The sequence below is a fragment of the Myotis nattereri genome (genome assembly GCF_964212035.1).
Source record: "Myotis nattereri genome assembly, chromosome: 12".
Taxonomy (NCBI): Eukaryota; Metazoa; Chordata; class Mammalia; order Chiroptera; family Vespertilionidae; genus Myotis; species Myotis nattereri.
The window spans coordinates 32,019,669-32,038,165 of NC_138087.1; the positions used below are offsets into that span (position 1 = coordinate 32,019,669).

The 18,497-nt window shown below is 38.4% G+C and overlaps 1 protein-coding gene across 1 annotated transcript in view; it reads left to right on the plus strand.

The window, feature by feature from the left end:
• Positions 1 to 18,497, plus strand: part of PTPRD (protein tyrosine phosphatase receptor type D) — a 2,145,631-nt gene that overhangs the window by 1,935,681 nt on the left and 191,453 nt on the right. Inside the window, exons 15-18 of the mRNA XM_081103407.1 lie at positions 6,697 to 6,885; positions 10,478 to 10,588; positions 13,949 to 14,218; positions 17,462 to 18,043. Coding sequence (XP_080959533.1) covers positions 6,697 to 6,885; positions 10,478 to 10,588; positions 13,949 to 14,218; positions 17,462 to 18,043 — 1,152 coding nt within the window. The remainder of the gene's footprint in view (positions 1 to 6,696; positions 6,886 to 10,477; positions 10,589 to 13,948; positions 14,219 to 17,461; positions 18,044 to 18,497) is intronic.

Below are 18,497 nucleotides of genomic sequence, written 5' to 3' on the forward strand. Positions count from 1 at the left end.
AATGCTGATCCGTCCCATCTCTTAGACAAGCCATTTGGGGTAGTCATTACAGGTCCTACCCCTGTGGGGCTTAAGGTCATAGAGTTAATATACTAGTCTACTGATGTCTAGTTCTCTGGTCTGTGTACTGCATTTTAGTGTCTGCTCAAAAAAGCGCTGCCATTTTTAGCCCTTCCTAGAAACTAAATAGAAATTACAGAAGGTTAAAAATATAACCACAGTGCTGAATTTGAGCTTCCTAGGGAAATCATTTGATATTTAGCATCCTTTTCACATTCTTCCTTTTCATACATTTCTCATCCACATTTGATTGGTGAGCATACCTGGAAGAGTTTTGTCTCTACCTAGAACCAATGCTAAGCAAATGAGAGGCCAAATGATATGTACCAAATGGTGGACTTTTTACAACTATTTCAAAATGATTATTATATCCATGGAGCCTGAGTCTCTAGTTCTTCCAACTTAAAATCTAAAAAAAAAAAAAATATTAAGTATTCAAATTATTTTTGTTGTGCCTTTTCCTTATGAGTTGACTTCCAATTATGAGTTTTATTTATTCACAGACACTTACTGGAATAGAGAAAACATGATGAACGAAAAACACAAGTAATCTAGAGTTAAAGGCTTATTTTTATTTTTGCTGTATGTGTGACCTATAACGAGTAACTTATTTTGCTGGGTCTCTGTCTTGTGTCTACAGACAGCCAAGATTTCTGCAGAAAAGGAGGCCACCCTTGCCTGTCTCAGGGAGCTCTCAGCAGGCCAAGTGGCTCAGTGTTTTCAGTCATTCACAGCAAAGCTTTTCTTTTCCCAAAACTTAGAGATATTTTTAAAGTTCACTTTTAAGAACATGTCACATGACAATATAGACGTGTATTATTTATGCTGTAGATTAATCAAAAAGCCCGAAATCTTGGTCAGAGAGAGAAGTGAGGGCTTTTGTGAGCTCTGAAGAGGTTACTTGGCACGATATCGCCCTCTCAATTCACTTGCATGTTTAGACAATTTTTTTTATTACATGCATAGAATATTTTCCATTTGCAGTTTATTGTTGCAGCTTTGTCATACCAAGCCTTAGAGTCATATGCATCCATTCTATTTAAATCCATTGTGGGAGCTTGGGTTAGAGTAAGATGGTATTTTACTAGATGTCAGGCAGTGGTAGGCACACTTAATTCATTGTCTCATTCACTCCTCCTGCCTGTGAGCTGGGTGCTAGCTATTCTTATTCACAAAGAATCTAATTATCCTTGAGATACAATTAATCCCAATATAAAGATCCTTCAGATTACTTCATATCCAATGGTGTTCCAGTTCTGGCACAAAGGAGAGCTTTAATACATATCTATAGAATGAATGACAACATTTATTGACTATCCAGTTGATTTTTAGAACCAATAGTTTAAAGGCTCTTTTTTTAATATAATGCAACTTTCATAAATATAAATCTCTTTTATTGTTGGATTACTTTTACTAGTAGACCTACATATTTAAATTTTCCAGGATAATGTTTATTTTTTATTAGGTATAAAAACACACTGAATTTCTGTTGTATAGATTACTACTATTTCTCTAACAGGCAATAATTCATGCCTTCCAATATATTTAAAGGGCCCAGCACTTTTATTTAATAAAATATTCTTCATATTATTATGTTAATGAAAAGTTCCTTTAGCCCCTCCATCCTTAAAAAAATAATAAGAAAAAAACGTTTGTGCTTCTGTAAGATTATATAGTGAATATCTAAAGCTGTAAGATATCCAGCCATGAGAAATCTTTGCTCTTGTCAGTGAAAGAAGACCCAGAGTATTTGCCTCAATATATGACTGTGTCATTCACTTGGGTTTTATTATTAGTTTGAACATCAAGAATTCCATTTTAGTCTTGGAAAGATGAGATAGCAGAGTATAGATCCATATTCTATTGTGTTCTTTTGAATTTCATTGTGCTTTCACATAAGGTTTTTGCGAGGTGGTTGCAGTTTTGACTTGGGAACTTACAACCACCACATAAGGGAGCTAATTTGTGTTTCTAGTGCAGCAACTGCCCCAAATGACATATCTCAATTGATGAAACTTGTTGGCTAAATTAATTAAATTAAAATGCAGGATTATAAAATAAAAACTGTCATTAACAACTATTTTTGTAAGTGTGTAAGTCTATTACTACTAGAAAGAGGTTATAAGATAGTTTTGCCCCTTTGAGTTGTATCAAATGGAAGAGGCCAAATTTATGGCCACAAAACAATTAAAGAGTGAATAACTGTTCAAATGAGGGCCAGGTAATAAACTCAGTAGGCTTTGGGGCCAGTCTGGTTGAATTCACTTGGAGTCCTAGCAAGATTAGGCTAGATGAACTGCTTGGGGCCACCTTAGAGGGAGGCTGTAGCCCTAGCTGGCAGTTTAGTTGTGGTTTCTTATCAAATGAGAGAGGCTCAGTGTTTGCAGAACTGGAGCGAAAGTGAAGGCATCATTAAAATTGTTTATGGATGAATAATGAAATTAGTTTACTGAGAAAATTGTGCAGAAGCTATTATTTGATCATTCAGATATCTAAAGCATGACTCCCTATAAAACAGTTTCAGACTATGTCCCCATACTTTCCTTTCAAGCCCTTGGTAGATCAGGGGTTATTAACAGAAGTTCTACAGCAATGGGATGTTAACTCTGGAAACCGCTGACATTCATTTTTCTCTCTCCTTAATGGAATTGTAAGTTTCATACCAGCATATTTCATTAAGACACCAAACAAGATTCAAAGAATGAGCTATATTTCCAGGCCTATTATAGCTGCCATTCCAAACAAAATATGTATGACTTCTACGATTCACTAAGCACAAGTGTGTAGTAATATGCCCTTTAATGGCCTCTCAAAATGACAGACCAAATGGCTTTGTGAAGGTCAAGTCTGATTTAAATTGTTGATGAATTAATAGCTAATTCTGCATGATTGAATATTAATATGGAACGGTGATAAGTAAGGCACTTTAAAGCTTAATGAGCACATTAATGAATAGGACAAAATGTTTTTCTACTCACCTCATGTACAAGTTTAAAGCTACTAACATATTGACAATGTGTTAATTTTTGATAGCTGCTTTTTTGCTGTAAAAGTTTATATGGTTGAGGTATAAAGGGTATTGATCCCCTCTCCCCCCAAGTTCCTGTTACCAGACATTTGATAAGCTGTCAAAATTGATGTTATCCAATGGCCTAGGCAGTTTTACATAAATCACTAATAAATGTAGAGGGTGAAAAAAAAACAAAAACAATTAACATCTTCTAAGCTACACCCACTGAGATAAGCATTCCAATTAGAAATTTCATTATTTCCACAGTTTGTTTTATGTTGAATACTGAGTTTTATTGCCAAATACCTGACAGTCAAATTGGAAACAAGCCACAACTGTCAACGTGTAACTGCTCCGGCTATTTGAATCTGTTACAAGTGTGGTGATGTTTCTCATGAAAATTTAATGAAGAAAGTGCATTCAAAGAGGTTCTGTGCAAAAGGGGGTGGCTAGAATTTAATTACCCTTATTAAAAATAAGAAAGCAGCCCTCTTTACATTCTCTGCCTGATTACTATGCAAGGAAGATTATCTTTGTTGTGCACTTGTGTATATGGAAAGGGGCTCTGGAGTGTTCTTTATGTGCCGAGAAGGGAAAGGAAGGGCATGCAATTGCATTAGCCTGCTTTCCATAGGGCAAAAGTCAATTTTCTCAGCTCTCCCCATGGTGAGGACTTCATTTCTTATAAACGGTTATTAATTCTAGATTTTTTTTTCTAAGAGTCTTTAGTAAGTGGCTCGACTTACTTAAGTCTTTGACACTTGCCACTGATGGGCATGAATATTGGCTTGGTTCTTTAGAGAGAGGAACTGGTAGAGAAGGAAGGACTAGGAGAGCCATGTAAATGCATGTCCGTGGAACTGCTAGTGAACCGCCAAGGGGGAGGTAAGAGACCCCGGGAGATGGAGTCCCAGCCTGGCTCGGGAATCCCAGCCTGATTTCTGATTAACGTAAGTTGGTTGTTTTAAATATGGAAAATAACAACAAAATGTCAGCGTTTTCCTTGGAAACTCACTCGTACGTGACTAAGGTAGTGGAGTTGACTTTGGAGCACTTGAGGTAAATTATTTTTATCCTTTGAATCATTTTGTGTCAATAACTGTGGAGTGAGATGCTTAATAGTATAATGAATGTGGTGCAACAGCTCTTGATCTTTTTCTCCTTTCTTTTTTCTTCAAATAACAAAAGAACAATGCTATAGATGTAAATGCATTGACAGACCCTTTATAGACATGAAGAATAGCCTGATGAAATAAGTGGAATAGGTTATTAAAATCAGCGTAGCCTAACTTGCAAAATGCTGTTTATGTGACATGTGAGTTTTCACATTCCCTTGGAGCCCTGAAAAATCATCTCGAAATTCCATCTCTAACCACTGTTGCTGAAACTTGTTCACTGTAGACCTCTGCTTGGCTGACAATGTATAAGCATTCAGAGAAACAGAATACATTACTGTTTCTTAAAAGAGCCCTGTCTTTCAGCCTAAGTAAAATGGAGCTCTTTGAAGTTAACTAATTACATATTTTTAGTCTCCAGCCCTAACTAGCTGATGAGATAGTAAATTATTCTCCAGGGAATTCATAGGTCAACTCGATTGCCTCAGCTACTTCTCTTGGTCACGTTTTCCTACTAGACCCTCAGTTCTCCTACAATCACCTAGATTGGGTGTTCAGGGCATCTTCTCTTTCTTGGGAGCTATATTCTTTGGTAGTGTTTTGACATTCGTTCACTATTCACCTTCAAAAATCTCTCTACTCCTTAACCATTTCTCTGACCAACTCTCTACCAGAAGTACTTCCCTATCACGTACAGTAAAAAATCCTCTTTTAATTGTGCAAGGTATCCATACATGGACTTGAAAATACCGGAGCTTCTTCTAAAATCTGGCAATCTAGACTAACTGGATCAATACAAAGGAGACCCAGAATAACTCACTGTGTGGAGGGGTAAACTGATGCTAGATAAAAAGTACAAGACAGATGTAGGTACTGACTTCTATGGAAGCTCTGACGCAGAAAAGATTAAATACAGTTGGGAGAGTTTCAAAAGGATATGCTGGGGAAAAGGAGACATATGCACTACTATTTATAATACCTTAAACAATAAATTTAACCAAAAAAGAAAGAAAGAAAAAAGGATCTGTAAAGAAGGGGATTTTGGCTGTGTGGCCTTCAGCAGACAGCATTTGTCTGGAAAATGGTGAAAACTTCAGTATAGGCATAAAAAAATGTCCTGTGTAGGAGATCATCCATGAGAGGCTGGGAAAAATGGGGCCCAATTTAAAAGAACTTTGCTAGTCAGATTTTGGAGACTGAATTTACCCCAAAGGTATAGTGGGGTGATGGTGGAGAACACATAGATTTGACTGAACTTGGTGTGGGCCTCAAAATGGAGCCTTTTCTCTAGAAATTGTACCTCACTTAGACTTCAGCAAGACCCCAGGATCATACCAGAAATTGTAGAAGGCATCTAAGGAGAAGTCACATCTGATGATTTCTAATGTTCTGCTCACTGGTGTTTGTGCTTTTGAGTCATTTTGGAATTGGTGGCTCATGAAAATTCATCAGAAGTCATGAAGGAGTGTTGATTAAATTAACACCAGGCTCAATCGGAAGTCAAAATGTTTCAAAGTGGTCTTTAAACAAACAGCCACGTTGTAATTTAGATAATTATCACCCATCTAGCTAAGCTCCCTTCCGTGTTGGAATAGAATGTATCTTATCTTTCTAATGCTGGCTGGAAGAGCTGGCAATGTAGGTTATGGATGTGGGCCATGCTGGTGGATTTCAGAGGATTTTATTTTCTCAAGATCTAAGATCTGGGACAATTTTGATGTGGGATATGGAAAAGTGAACTTTGGATGAGTTGAAGATTCAAAATTTAGAAACTTCAACTTTTTAATGACCAAAAATGGCGCAGACCTTTCGAATGGAGAAAAGTATTTTCTTACACTAAGGTGTCGCTTTTGTTCTTTTCTTCTTTGGGAACAGAAACTCTCAAACTTTTTTTTTTTTTCTGATGAATTGAAACTCCCTACAAAGGACTTCTTTTAAGTTGAACATCATGCTTGTGAAAAGCATATATAGTTTTACTTAAAAGTTACAAAAACATTTATCAGATTTGAATATAGATAGTTTAGCCTTGATTAATCTGCTTGCTTTTCAGGGTCCTGCTAATCCGGCCCTGCTGGGTTTTTCCTCAAGAGAAGTTTCCTATCTTAATGCCTACACTTGTGATAATCCCATCTTTCTGGCCAACTCAACTCATTCCTAAAGGCCCATTTCAGAGCATCCTCTTGGTGCTCAGTGACCTCCTGAGGCAGCCATTCTGCAATTACTTCTCCCTCTGAGCTCCTAGAAGCTTAGATGCATCGTTTTAACAGGGTCTTTATCAAATGTGTCTGAGCTCTTTGCTAGGCAGTTGCCTCTTAACTTAGACTGTGTACTCTTCTGGCCAGGATCAACATTGTGCCTGTATCCTAATCTCATAAATGCCATGCTGCCTGGTGTGTGTTAGCTTCTCAGCAAATGCTGAATATGGTAAGGGGGGAGATTCATGGGCAATATCTCTTTAATCTTGGGCATCTGACTTACTAACCTAATGAAGTATCACCTTTTCTTTTGCAGAGGATCAAATTCCCAGGGGCTTTCCTACCATTGACATGGGCCCACAGTTGAAGGTGGTTGAGCGTACACGCACTGCCACCATGCTTTGTGCAGCCAGTGGGAATCCGGACCCGGAAATCACTTGGTTTAAAGATTTCTTACCTGTGGACACAAGCAACAACAATGGCCGTATTAAGCAGTTACGATCAGGTAGGGTCTTGTTACTGTTTCCACTAACTCCTAAAGATTTTTTTTTTCCTTTAGCTTTCTCTCTCTTTATTTTTAATTTAATTTATTTTTATTTTTTAGGTATTGATTTTTCTCCCTCTTCTCTTTCTCTGTTATTTAATGTGTTGTCCATGTTTGTGATGTCATAGCCCGTTTCAGAGTCTGCTTTCTCCTTCTCTCTGTGTGTTTTGCAGCTTCTGTTTAATCCACATTGCTCACTGCTGTGACTGTATTTTTGATAATTTTTTTTAATTTACTGCTATTCAGCAGTATTTGATGGATCCATTCTCTTTCTTTCTTTCTCTGTTTTCTTTTGAAACAAATTTATTTCAACATTGGAATTCATTCAGAACTTGCAAGGAGTTCCAATGGTTATATCCATTAAAAAACAAAATGTTCATATGAAACACTAAAATGATTCAATTTTATTGAAGTGTGTTTTCTCTGTCGTCCCTACATTTGAACTCATCAAGAATACCAAAGTTTAGTAATTTTGGTCACATCTTTCTTTTCACTAATACATAAGACACAGAAATGTTGTATCATGAGTAACCAGATGTATTATTTTTTTAAAGTTTTAACAAAGAACCAATGAAGGAGGGGATTTTTTATTAATGTTATCATTATTATATTCTCGTGAGTGAGCATATGTACACCTTAGCCACAGTAGTGTGCGCCCACACTGAACATTTTTTGAACCCTCCAGTGACTGGATCTACAGAAGTCTGCTCTGGGTGTAGACTCCAGCTTTTGCTGCTTTCTCTCTCTCTCCCCGTTGCCCTTCCTCCCACCCCCATCTCAAGTTTATTCCTTTGTTCTCTTTAGATTAAAAATAGAGATAATTCTAAACTTCTTTAAATTGTACAGCCGGTCCCTAGGTAATCTCGTAGGGACATTTACTAATAAGCTGTTTACTTTGACATTGGTAGTAATATTGGTATAGAATTCTAAGTTGTTTGACTGCCTGTCTTCCCAGAATTCTCAGCTTTTGACCTGTCCTGTGATGTTAAAGCGTCTTGTTAACTGCCTCTCTTTGCTTGTTGTCAGCAGAATTGTGTAGATTAGCATTCTGTTATTGTAAATAAAGAATTAATTATTCACATGTAACATAGATGATTTAGTGTATAAAGCTTTAACTCTGAAAAAAATTGTACCAAATTATAAGGAATATAATAATATTTTTATGCTGTCTTTCTTCTCTCCGTATTTAAATCTCCAGAATCTATTGGTAAGTGCTTAGTTCTGAAGCGCACTTCACCCCCACTAATTTCCATATTCAGACTATGATTATTATTATTATTCTTATTAATAATAAAATGCATGGCATGCATTTTACTAACTGTCAGTGTAGACACCAGATCTCCCTAGTGGCGTGCACACACACACACATCCACAGCACTGTTTTCATAAGGACACTATGTAGAAAAACAAAATAGTACACAAGTTATAATATCACACAAATGTAGCATAGTGAGTAAGATAGCCAATCAAGTGTTTGTTTCTAGTTAGTCTGTAGTATTTCCTATGACAGTATATATATATGCATTTCTATATATATACTTAAATAGATTAGCCAGTATTTTCTAAATTGTCTTTAAAAAATATTATTGAGTCCGTTTATTTTTTTTCTAAGAATATGAGGCATATAAGATCAATTCTGACCCTATACGTCCCCAGACCTAAGTACTCAGTTGCTTCTCTGAGAAAGGCAATGCTGCCTATTGTGGTCTTGGCCCTCTGTGGTATAATGCAACTTGCTTTTATGATCTAATAATACTATCTCATATATTCCTGTTTTACCAGTATAGTAATTCAAGTTTCTTTTAAGACCTTATATAATTCTGTAAATCTAATTTAATTCTTCTCCCCAGCCCTAGCCTCCTCCTTCTCGTACTAATGCTTCTTCTTTCTAATCTTATTTGCATTCATATTATCCACCCAGGTGGTACACCAATAAGAGGTAAGAGTGCTGAACTAACGTTCACAGAATGATCTTACTCATTCTTCCTGTCCTCTCATCACTGTCATCTTTGTCCTGTTTTCAGAATCATTCCAATAATGTCCATCAACTTTATTATTATTTTTTTTCCTTTGTACTGTTTGGTTATGATCGGTGACTCTCATATTGTGAATTTTCCTTTCCTTTTTCTTTTTCTCTTTGTTTTGTTCATTTCTTTCTTTATGAAAATAATGATTTCAGTTGTGATATGCTTCAAAGAAAGCATATCCAGGTCTTTAGACCACAGACCAGTCACAGCGTACCATCTGTCCCTCTTTTTTTCCTTTTCTTCTTCCTTTTTCCTTTTTGTTCTTCTTTTTCTTCTTTTTCCTTTTTTTTTTTTTTTTTTTTTTTTGTCCAACCGGAGGAAAAAAAAAAGATCATTTTTTTCTTCCTTAGCTGTTCTTGTTCTGGACCAAAGCCGAGGTGGTCTGGAGAACAGTGGCAGACATGCAGAAGACAGCCCGGAACGTCTGCTTTTTGTCTTTATCTTTCAAAAGGTTTTTGCTTTTGTTCTTCGGTTCTTTTTTCTCTTACTGTCTTAAAAGTCAAAGAATGACTCCCCTTTCCGCCCGATCCCACTCGCCTCCAACCTGACAGCGATGCTTTTTTCCCCCCACTTCTTTTTTTCTTGGATTACTCGCCTCTGGATTTTTGGATCTTCTGTCCTTCAGGCTCTGGAAACCAAAGGTGCTCAGTATTCTTGGTGGTATGTTGTATTGCTGGTTTTTCCTACTTTGACTCAGTGTGCATTTCTTTTCTAATTCTTGTTTTGTATTTTTCTTGGGGTTTTGTGACACCACACTACTAATCCCACTGGTGGATTTTGCTGGGTGTCTTAGGGGATCCGTCCTGAGGTCCTCGAGCAGTGGTTCGCCGGCTCTTCCTTGCTGGCATAGGCCGTGCTTTTGAACTTTTTTAAAAAAACCTTCTAATTCAACTACTCTTTGTTTTTCAGCAAACGTAATCTATGATTGTAAGTCGTGGCAAACTGTCTTTCTTTTCTTAAAAGTCTGCATGTCTTAAGGGAGTCTTGTTTCTTTAAGTGATATTTTCCTGATATATAATGACTAATTTTATTTTTTTTGCTTTGTGCAGCCTTTTTGTGCTCGCTGCGTATTTTTGGCTTTCTTCAGCGGAAGACTTTCTTGAAAACCCGGCCTGGTTTTTTTTGAGCGTGCCTATCTTTTGCGCCACTTTTGATACCAAAATGAAACAAAACAAAACCAAAAATTAATCTTTTATTTGATTTAAAAGCCATACTTCCTTGAAGCAGTCTCACCCATCTTCATTTTATTAGTCTACGAGATAAGAGTGTTAATTATGACTAGAGTTCTTGCTGGGGAAAAGAGATACTGTTTTCTTATGCTAGCATTGATGATGTTAAAAAAAATAATCTCTCTATGTTTTTCTCATCGCATCATTTTCTGTCTGTGCACCTTAGCGAGAGATTGAATCGACGTTGAGCGGACCTTCGCTTTGCAGGGCTTTGCATATTGTTAAGAGGTGTGGTTTTCTGGACTGAGAAGGCCTTCTCTGACCATCTCTTTGGCAATATATTTTATATCCATACAGGCGCCCTTCAGATCGAACAGAGTGAAGAATCTGACCAAGGGAAATATGAGTGTGTTGCTACCAACAGCGCGGGCACTCGCTACTCTGCCCCTGCCAATCTATATGTCAGAGGTAGGAATGACGTCACCCTGGCACCGGTTCATTCAGGCCCAGGGGGAGCGGGGACACCCACGCCATCTGTGTGGTGACGTCGGCATTTAGCAAGCCGATTCGCTCATAGTTACAGTAGCTGAAGCGTTTGTAGTGAATAGAGAATTAAAAAGTTGAAATATGTTGTTAAAAAAAAAATTAACCACTTTTGAATAAAATCTGTCCCGAGGCTTGAAGTTTTGTAAGTATCTTTGCATTTTTACATCTTGATTTCTGTTTTGAATGCATTGTTTGAACTGTGCTTTGCATTTATTTGAGGTTTTCTTCTTTCTCTTTTTTTTCCTTCTTCTGTTGCTGTTTCTCTTCTGTTTCCTTTTAAAACCCTGAAATAATTGCTTGGTGTGCTACTAATCAATTCTCTGTGCAACTCCAAGCATAAAGGTATTTATGTCTTCAGGACCTCTGCTTGGAGCTGTAAGAATAAAGCTTCTAACTTAAAAAATGAAACGCTACATGCATATAGCACATTGTATTTTCTCCCTTCTTTTATGCTTTATTTAGAAACATATGTCATTATGTATGTGCATATGTCTATGCATATATATATATATATATATATATATATATAGACACATATTTTTTTAAATTACTGATTTTCTCTAAAGTTTGATTTTTTTGATTGGCATGGAACACTGATTATATTTTTAAATGAGGATACTTTCATATGTTCTTATAAGTAATAGAAATGATTACATTTTGAGCTTATGAATGGCCATGCTTTTCATTTCAACTAGAAAGAATTATTTCTTCTTCCCTGGCGTTTTCAAAGCCGATTCATGTAGTTTTTTTGTCCAGTAGAAATGCTCTGATTCCAGGTCTACATGTCTATGAATAACCACAACAGGCGTGGGTGGGGGAGGAATAGGTAAAGGACTAGAGGGCTGTAAGTTACAGCAGGGTGGGTTCCTTTAGGAAAATATCTAGCTTGGTTTTGAAATTTTTGTCTGAGATAATTTTGTTTCCGTGGGGGTGCTTTTCTCTCCCATGTTTCTCTGGAGTCTAAGGTGGGAGAATATGAAGAAAACCATTTCTTCCCCAAACTCTTTGAAAGCCCCGTGATCCTTTTCCTCACAGTGGCGACCTCCTGTGCTGCATGAGGCATGCGTACCTTCTTCAGCGGAAAAATTTCAAAATCACGCTAGCTCTTGTTTCCAATACTATGCTAGTCCGTGAGGTATTGCTAACATTTTCAGCTGAGGGAGGAAGGATTAACTAGAGCAAATAAAAATGTTCAAGTAGCAGTTGAAAGCCTTGATATGGCCTTTTTACTCTCTCTGTGTTTCCCTTGTTTTTCTCCTTTCCTCATTTCATTGTGTTCTGCATCAAACCCCCTACATCCCTCAGAGCTGCGAGAAGGTGGGTGTGTTTTTTACTTTTTACCCACCTTACAAAACTATTCATTAAACCAATAACAAAGAATACAAATGAAATGAATGTAGCTGCATTGTGGTCTTCCTTTGGTGAATGGTATGTTTTAGCAGAGAATGCCCTGGCTATGGCTTCCGGTGCTCGCTGGTGGTACCTAACAGTGGTGCATGATGGGAGAGAATGTACCTGGGTGCATGGTAACTGGTGCCACTTAACTCTCTTGGGTCCGATGAACTTGGTCAGTGTTCCTGCTTTCCTTCCTATTCCACTCTTCCCACCCCCCCCCTTGCCCCACCTTTAATTTCTGTCTTACAAGGGTGCCTGCTGCCCATAGAATGACTGTAGTTGCTCCCCTGATCCCAAGCATGAAGACTAAACTCTCCTCCATTTCTCTCGATATGTTCTCTGACACCTTTGAGTCTCCACTGGCTCCTGCTTGCTCTGTGTAACCTGTGAACTGGCTGCAGGAGGCATGCCCAGCTCTCTCTTCACTTCTCCTCTGCCTGTCATTCACTCCTGAGGCCATCGCAGCGAGCCCTCTCCAATCAGTGGAGGTTTCTCTCAACCTGAAGTGCAGCCAAAAAGTTGACAGACAGAATTACGTGCTTACTATCTTCTTGGGGTTATGAGATTGTTTGTTTATTAACTGACTTAGGATTTTTTTAAAAAATCACTTTCTTACCTGAATTTAAGCTATGCTCCTAATGATTTCCTCTTGATCTGAACTACTCATGGTGTAAGGTTTTGCCAATAAAAGCCCGAGATGAAACCCGTGTCTCTTACCCTCTCCCTGTATCATGTACTGAAACTTGGCACATAAATATGCAGATTATCCAAAGCAGGAACACTGAACTGTAATTGCTTGGTAATTTTTACTGTATCGTGGTGTTACATGTGACTTTTTCTCTTAATGTCATGTCCCACTGTATGTTTTAGATGCAGTGTCCCTCAATTTGAACATCGTCTTAAAAAGCCTCTCACTACATTTTGTTGTCATCATCTACGTGTTTTACCTTAGATATGAACTGAATGGAATCCTAAATGTGAAACGCCCGGCTCCCTTTCTAAATTTGCAATCCTTACCTCTGACAACCCAGCTTAATCTAATATCTTCCTACTTACAACCCTGTCATCCCCCAAATTCCTGTCTCAGTCGCCGTACTTGACGCCCTCCCTTTGTGTTTAGCTCTGTCACCCTGTTATTTCTCCTGCTGTCATTGTTGTCCTGGATTCCAGACATTTCCCCTTGTCCTGAGCACGGGCCGGAGACGTCATGTGTGCATGCCTTGCATGACCCAGTTTGGTATCTTTACTGGCGTTGGCTTTGTTTCTTCTGTTGTGACTGTGAATCGATATGTCTGTGCATCTCTGTGTCCGTTCCAGTGTCAGAGTGAGGTCTCGAGGCCGCATCTTCTCTGAGTCTGAAAGTGAATACGTTGTCCTTTCACTGCACTCTGGAGGCTGCTCTCCAGGGCTGGGGTGGGACAGTGTGGCCCCACGTGTGCACTCACAGCAACTGGAAGCACACAGCATGGAAGTTGGTTTGATACCCAACTTATACCTGCTGGTGACCTTCCAGCCCCTGCTGTCGCATATACATGCATGCATAGAATCACTGTGATATGCATGCATGTATATGTTGTTGTGTTTATCTTGTGCATGATGTTTGTCTGTTGTTAGCTTGTAGATAGTCTCTTTTGGGGGGGGCCCTTGTAGGTCTGAGTCAACATTTGTATGAATGTGTCTAAGATATCAATGACTGAACTAAATCAGTTCTTTGTGTGTTTACACATACCATACTTGTATGGTCTGTTTTCCTTTGTTTTGTTTTTGGACGACCCGTAGTACATTCCAGTTGTTTAAGTGTGTCTGTACGGTGCATGTCATGTGTTTAAGAAGCCATTTTTTTCTCGCCTTGTATAGTTTATCATCTCCCCTTGTGTTTTGTTCCAGTTCGTCGTGTCCCACCAAGATTCTCTATCCCACCCACTAATCATGAAATCATGCCAGGTGGAAGTGTTAACATCACCTGTGTGGCCGTGGGGTCACCAATGCCTTATGTGAAGTGGATGTTGGGGGCGGAAGACCTGACACCGGAAGATGACATGCCAATAGGAAGAAATGTCCTAGAACTGAATGATGTAAGACAGTCAGCAAATTACACCTGTGTGGCCATGTCAACCCTGGGCGTCATTGAAGCAATAGCACAGATCACTGTCAAAGGTATGCTCAGCGGTGCATGCTTTGGGGGTCTGGCTACATCAAGTCACCTGCCTAACGCCTCTATACGTTATTGGTTCATTGGAATTCTAAAATGAACCAATTCATTGTTCAGTGTTTTAGGTGTCATAGTATGATTCTATCTAGGGCATCACATAAGAATCACATACCTATGTATGCAGTTTCTCTGGCATTCTAAGAAGCAATAGTCATCAAAATATTTAACAACAAGCTGAGCCCAGGAACTAACCAGGCAGAATGAGGAATGCTAGACATGATCAACTATTATATGTTTCACATTAATCTAGAACTGTGATAAGAGTCACATGGCAGAAGAATCCAAACAACTTTTACTAAATGTCAAAAACCCTGCAGACACCCAGAGAAGAAAAAAAGTTACAATGAACATGTTCAAGATAAAGGCTTTACATTTTTTAATGGGCCCTACCATTAAAAACCAAAATGCAAGTGAATTTATATTCTTTTTTAGCATTGGAGTTCATCTTGTATTGATGAAGTGGTAAGAAATATTCTGTCCTCAGATATTTTTGAATCAAAGAAATAAAAAAGTGACTGTGTAAGGGCATTGTTTTTTCCCAATGATTATAGACTTCTAGAACACATTTGTAAAATGGGTCAGACTGAGGAAGAATTGAGGTTTCTGAAAATACCTGGAGCAAAATGAACACAAATTATCTTCTCTTTCTAAAAAGTTTGATCCTAAGACATGCAAAATGAGTGTTATAATCGGTACCATATCTCCAGGCAAGCATATCCTATATAATAAGGAGGGAATATGCTAATTGACCATCACACCCTCACAAGATGGCAGCACCCAGTCCCCTCAGCCTTGCCCGGCGGGGCGGGGGGTTGGCGTGCCTGTTGCCGGAGTCCCCCAGTCCCCTCATCCCTGCCAGCAGTGAATTTTCATTAGACCATTACCTTTTTAAAAAATCCATATCCAAGGATATGATTATTTCTTTTAGATCATCTGTTTTTGGTGAGCAGGCCTAAGCCAGCAGGTGGGCATCTCCAGGGGTTCCAGACTGTGAGAGAGCACAGGCTGGGCTGAGGGACCCCCCATCTGCATGAATTTTCATGCACCGGGCCTCTAGTATATAAAATATATGCCTTAGGAAATCAACAATGTGATAATAGAACAAAGGCACACACAATAGGCAACATTTAATCATTTGAAGTAGTAACACTATATTGTATATTCTTAACTATAATTAAGCATGCTTATATTTATCCATACATTATAGACACAAACCCTATACTGTACAATAATTGTGACTTAGCAAAACTAATAATGTCTGTTAGTTATCAGTAAACACACCTTTAACTAGCAATATTTTGACTTGCCTTAAAAAGTCAGAAATACATCTAGGGTAAATTTGGATTACCTGTTTCTTTGAAAAAATGTCAGATTATTTAAATAAATGTGTTTTATTATTTTTAGTAAAATCCCTTGGCCAGAGTGATAGGCAAATAGTGAATCACCTTTCTCGTAATAACCATTCCAGCTTAAATATTTGAAGGGTTACTGAAAACCTTCAGGAATTCAAACGCAGGAGTCACATTAAACTTAACATCCTGTTCAGCTTCTTATCTTTATTTTTCTAGCTCTTGATGTTTCCCTACCTTTCAACTCAAAAGTAAATAAAATGTAAGAGTGATTATTGAGGTCAAAAAGTGAACCAAAATAAAAACAGGAACTTGAAGAGAGTGGGGAGAATGGGTACTGACTCATTCATTTAGTTGGTCATGTAACAATACTTAATTAAAAACCTGCTCAGTGCTAAGCAGTGTTCTGGCTACAGAGGAACCAGCAGTTTCCAAGTACAAGTTTGCTACTTTTGAAAAGCTGTCATTCTAGGGAGTACTGTACTTTTTGCCTTTATGTCGACAAAGAAAAAGGGGTACTAACGGGCAGATTTATATGTGTTACCTTCTGAGCTTTCTCCGAAAAGTCTGTGGTGTCTTAGCCCCTAAGAACTCTATCTTTGAGAACCATTATCCAGGGTAAGACACTTAAGTATGAGGTCACCAATGTAGATGGTTTGTATTCGTAAGTAGTAGCATTTTGAGTTGTGTTCGTCTATTAAAAGGAAAAACAGATGGATCTCTAAAAGATAGGTTTAATTGAAAATATTAGTATATAGCTATAATCTTGGGTATTATTGATGTTGAATATAGAATACATACTATGACAATACTTTATTTTTATTCAATTTATTGGAGTTAATTGGTTAATGAGATATGTAGGCTTCATGTGTACAATTTTATAATATATCATCTGTATATTATATTGTGTGTTCACACCTCAAGTCTCCTTCCATCACTATTTTTCCCTCTTTCACCCTCTCCTACCTCCCTCCATCCTCCTTTCCCTCCCTCTGTCACCATACTATTCTCTGTCTATGAGTTTTTCTTTTACTTTCTGCTTAATTCCTTCACCTTTACTATACTAATACTTTAAAAAGTGATTTGTAAATATGCTTTTAGTTTCTTCAGCATTTTTTAATATTAAGTGAAAACATGAATCTGAAATTAATTCAAAGTTACTATTCTTTCTTTAATATCATGGTTAGATTATTTATGAGAAAATTATAGTGATGTTACCTATGTATTACAACTGGAAAACAATATGGATATTATTCTTCCATAGCAATTTAATAGCATCTCAGTATATTTCAAATTATATTCCATATACTATTTTCAGCTTGTATTGCTACTTAGCTATATCATTTATATTGTAAAGCAACAGGCTAATTGGCCAAGCTTATAATAATAGTAATAATCGCAAATAATGTTTTTTGAGGGTGCCAGCTATGTGCTCAGAGCATCACTGGATTAGCTCATTAATCATCAGAGCAAGCCCATGAAATAGAGTTACCCAAGTGTACAGTTCCAATAATACAAATTGTCTCATTTTTCACATGAGAAAACTAAAGCAGAGAGGGGTTACGCAGCACATTCAGGATCACATAGCTAATAAGTGGTGGATGTGGATACAAGCCCCCAAATACAACACTATAACGCCCTCCTAGTAAAATGGGATTTGCTACCTAGGCATGTCATACTGTACTTTCCTGACCATTTCGAACGCTATTTTTTGCTGTCATTTCATCTAATTAAATCCTTAGTAGGTGCATAATCCTGCCGTCTCAATAGTAAATTTTATGGATGCTAACATCGTAGAGACGATGGGTAGTGACTGTCCTTTTTTTCCTCCCCCCAAAGCCTTACCCAAACCTCCAGGAACTCCTGTAGTGACCGAGAGCACAGCCACAAGCATCACACTGACGTGGGACTCTGGGAACCCCGAGCCTGTCTCCTACTACATCATCCAGCATAAACCTAAAAATTCTGAGGAACCTTACAAAGAAATCGATGGAGTGGCGACCACACGCTACAGTGTCGCTGGACTCAGTCCCTACTCGGATTATGAATTCAGGGTTGTTGCTGTCAATAACATTGGGCGGGGGCCTCCCAGCGAGCCCGTGCTGACGCAGACCTCAGAGCAAGCGCCATCCAGCGCCCCGCGGGATGTGCAAGCGCGGATGCTGAGCTCAACCACCATCCTGGTGCAGTGGAAGGAACCCGAGGAGCCGAACGGACAGATCCAAGGATACAGAGTGTATTATACCATGGATCCCACTCAGCACGTCAACAACTGGATGAAGCACAATGTCGCTGACAGCCAAATCACCACTATTGGCAATTTAGTGCCCCAGAAAACCTATTCTGTCAGAGTCCTGGCTTTCACCTCAATTGGAGACGGTCCTCTTTCAAGTGACATACAAGTCATCACTCAGACAGGAGGTAAGTCTCATCGGGGGGGGGGGGGGGGGGGCAGGGCAGCGCGGGGAGTTGGTGCTCACAGGTGGGAAGGGCATAAACAACAAAGATATTATAAATTTTCACTTTTGAGACTGTAGCAGGATGCATAGGGCACCCTGTGCTTTTCATTTGTCCCCAAATAACTTGTAGGCTTTTCTGCATGCAATGGATGTGTCCTCCATGCAGCACTTTGAAAAGAAAGGAACAATTCTTTTTTATCATCTGAGAGAACAGTCTCAAAAATTATTAAGGTTTTGGAAGATTGGATGGCTCAACATAAAGTTAAAAGTAAAACCATTTGTCAGGGGGCCTAGGATATGTAAACGGCTTAAATTTGCCAGGAGCTCCTTGCTTAACAGTAAATATTCTCCTAATGGATTTTTCTTTGCATGGCCTCAGGGGTGACGGAAGACAGTTACCAAGATCTAAGATCAAA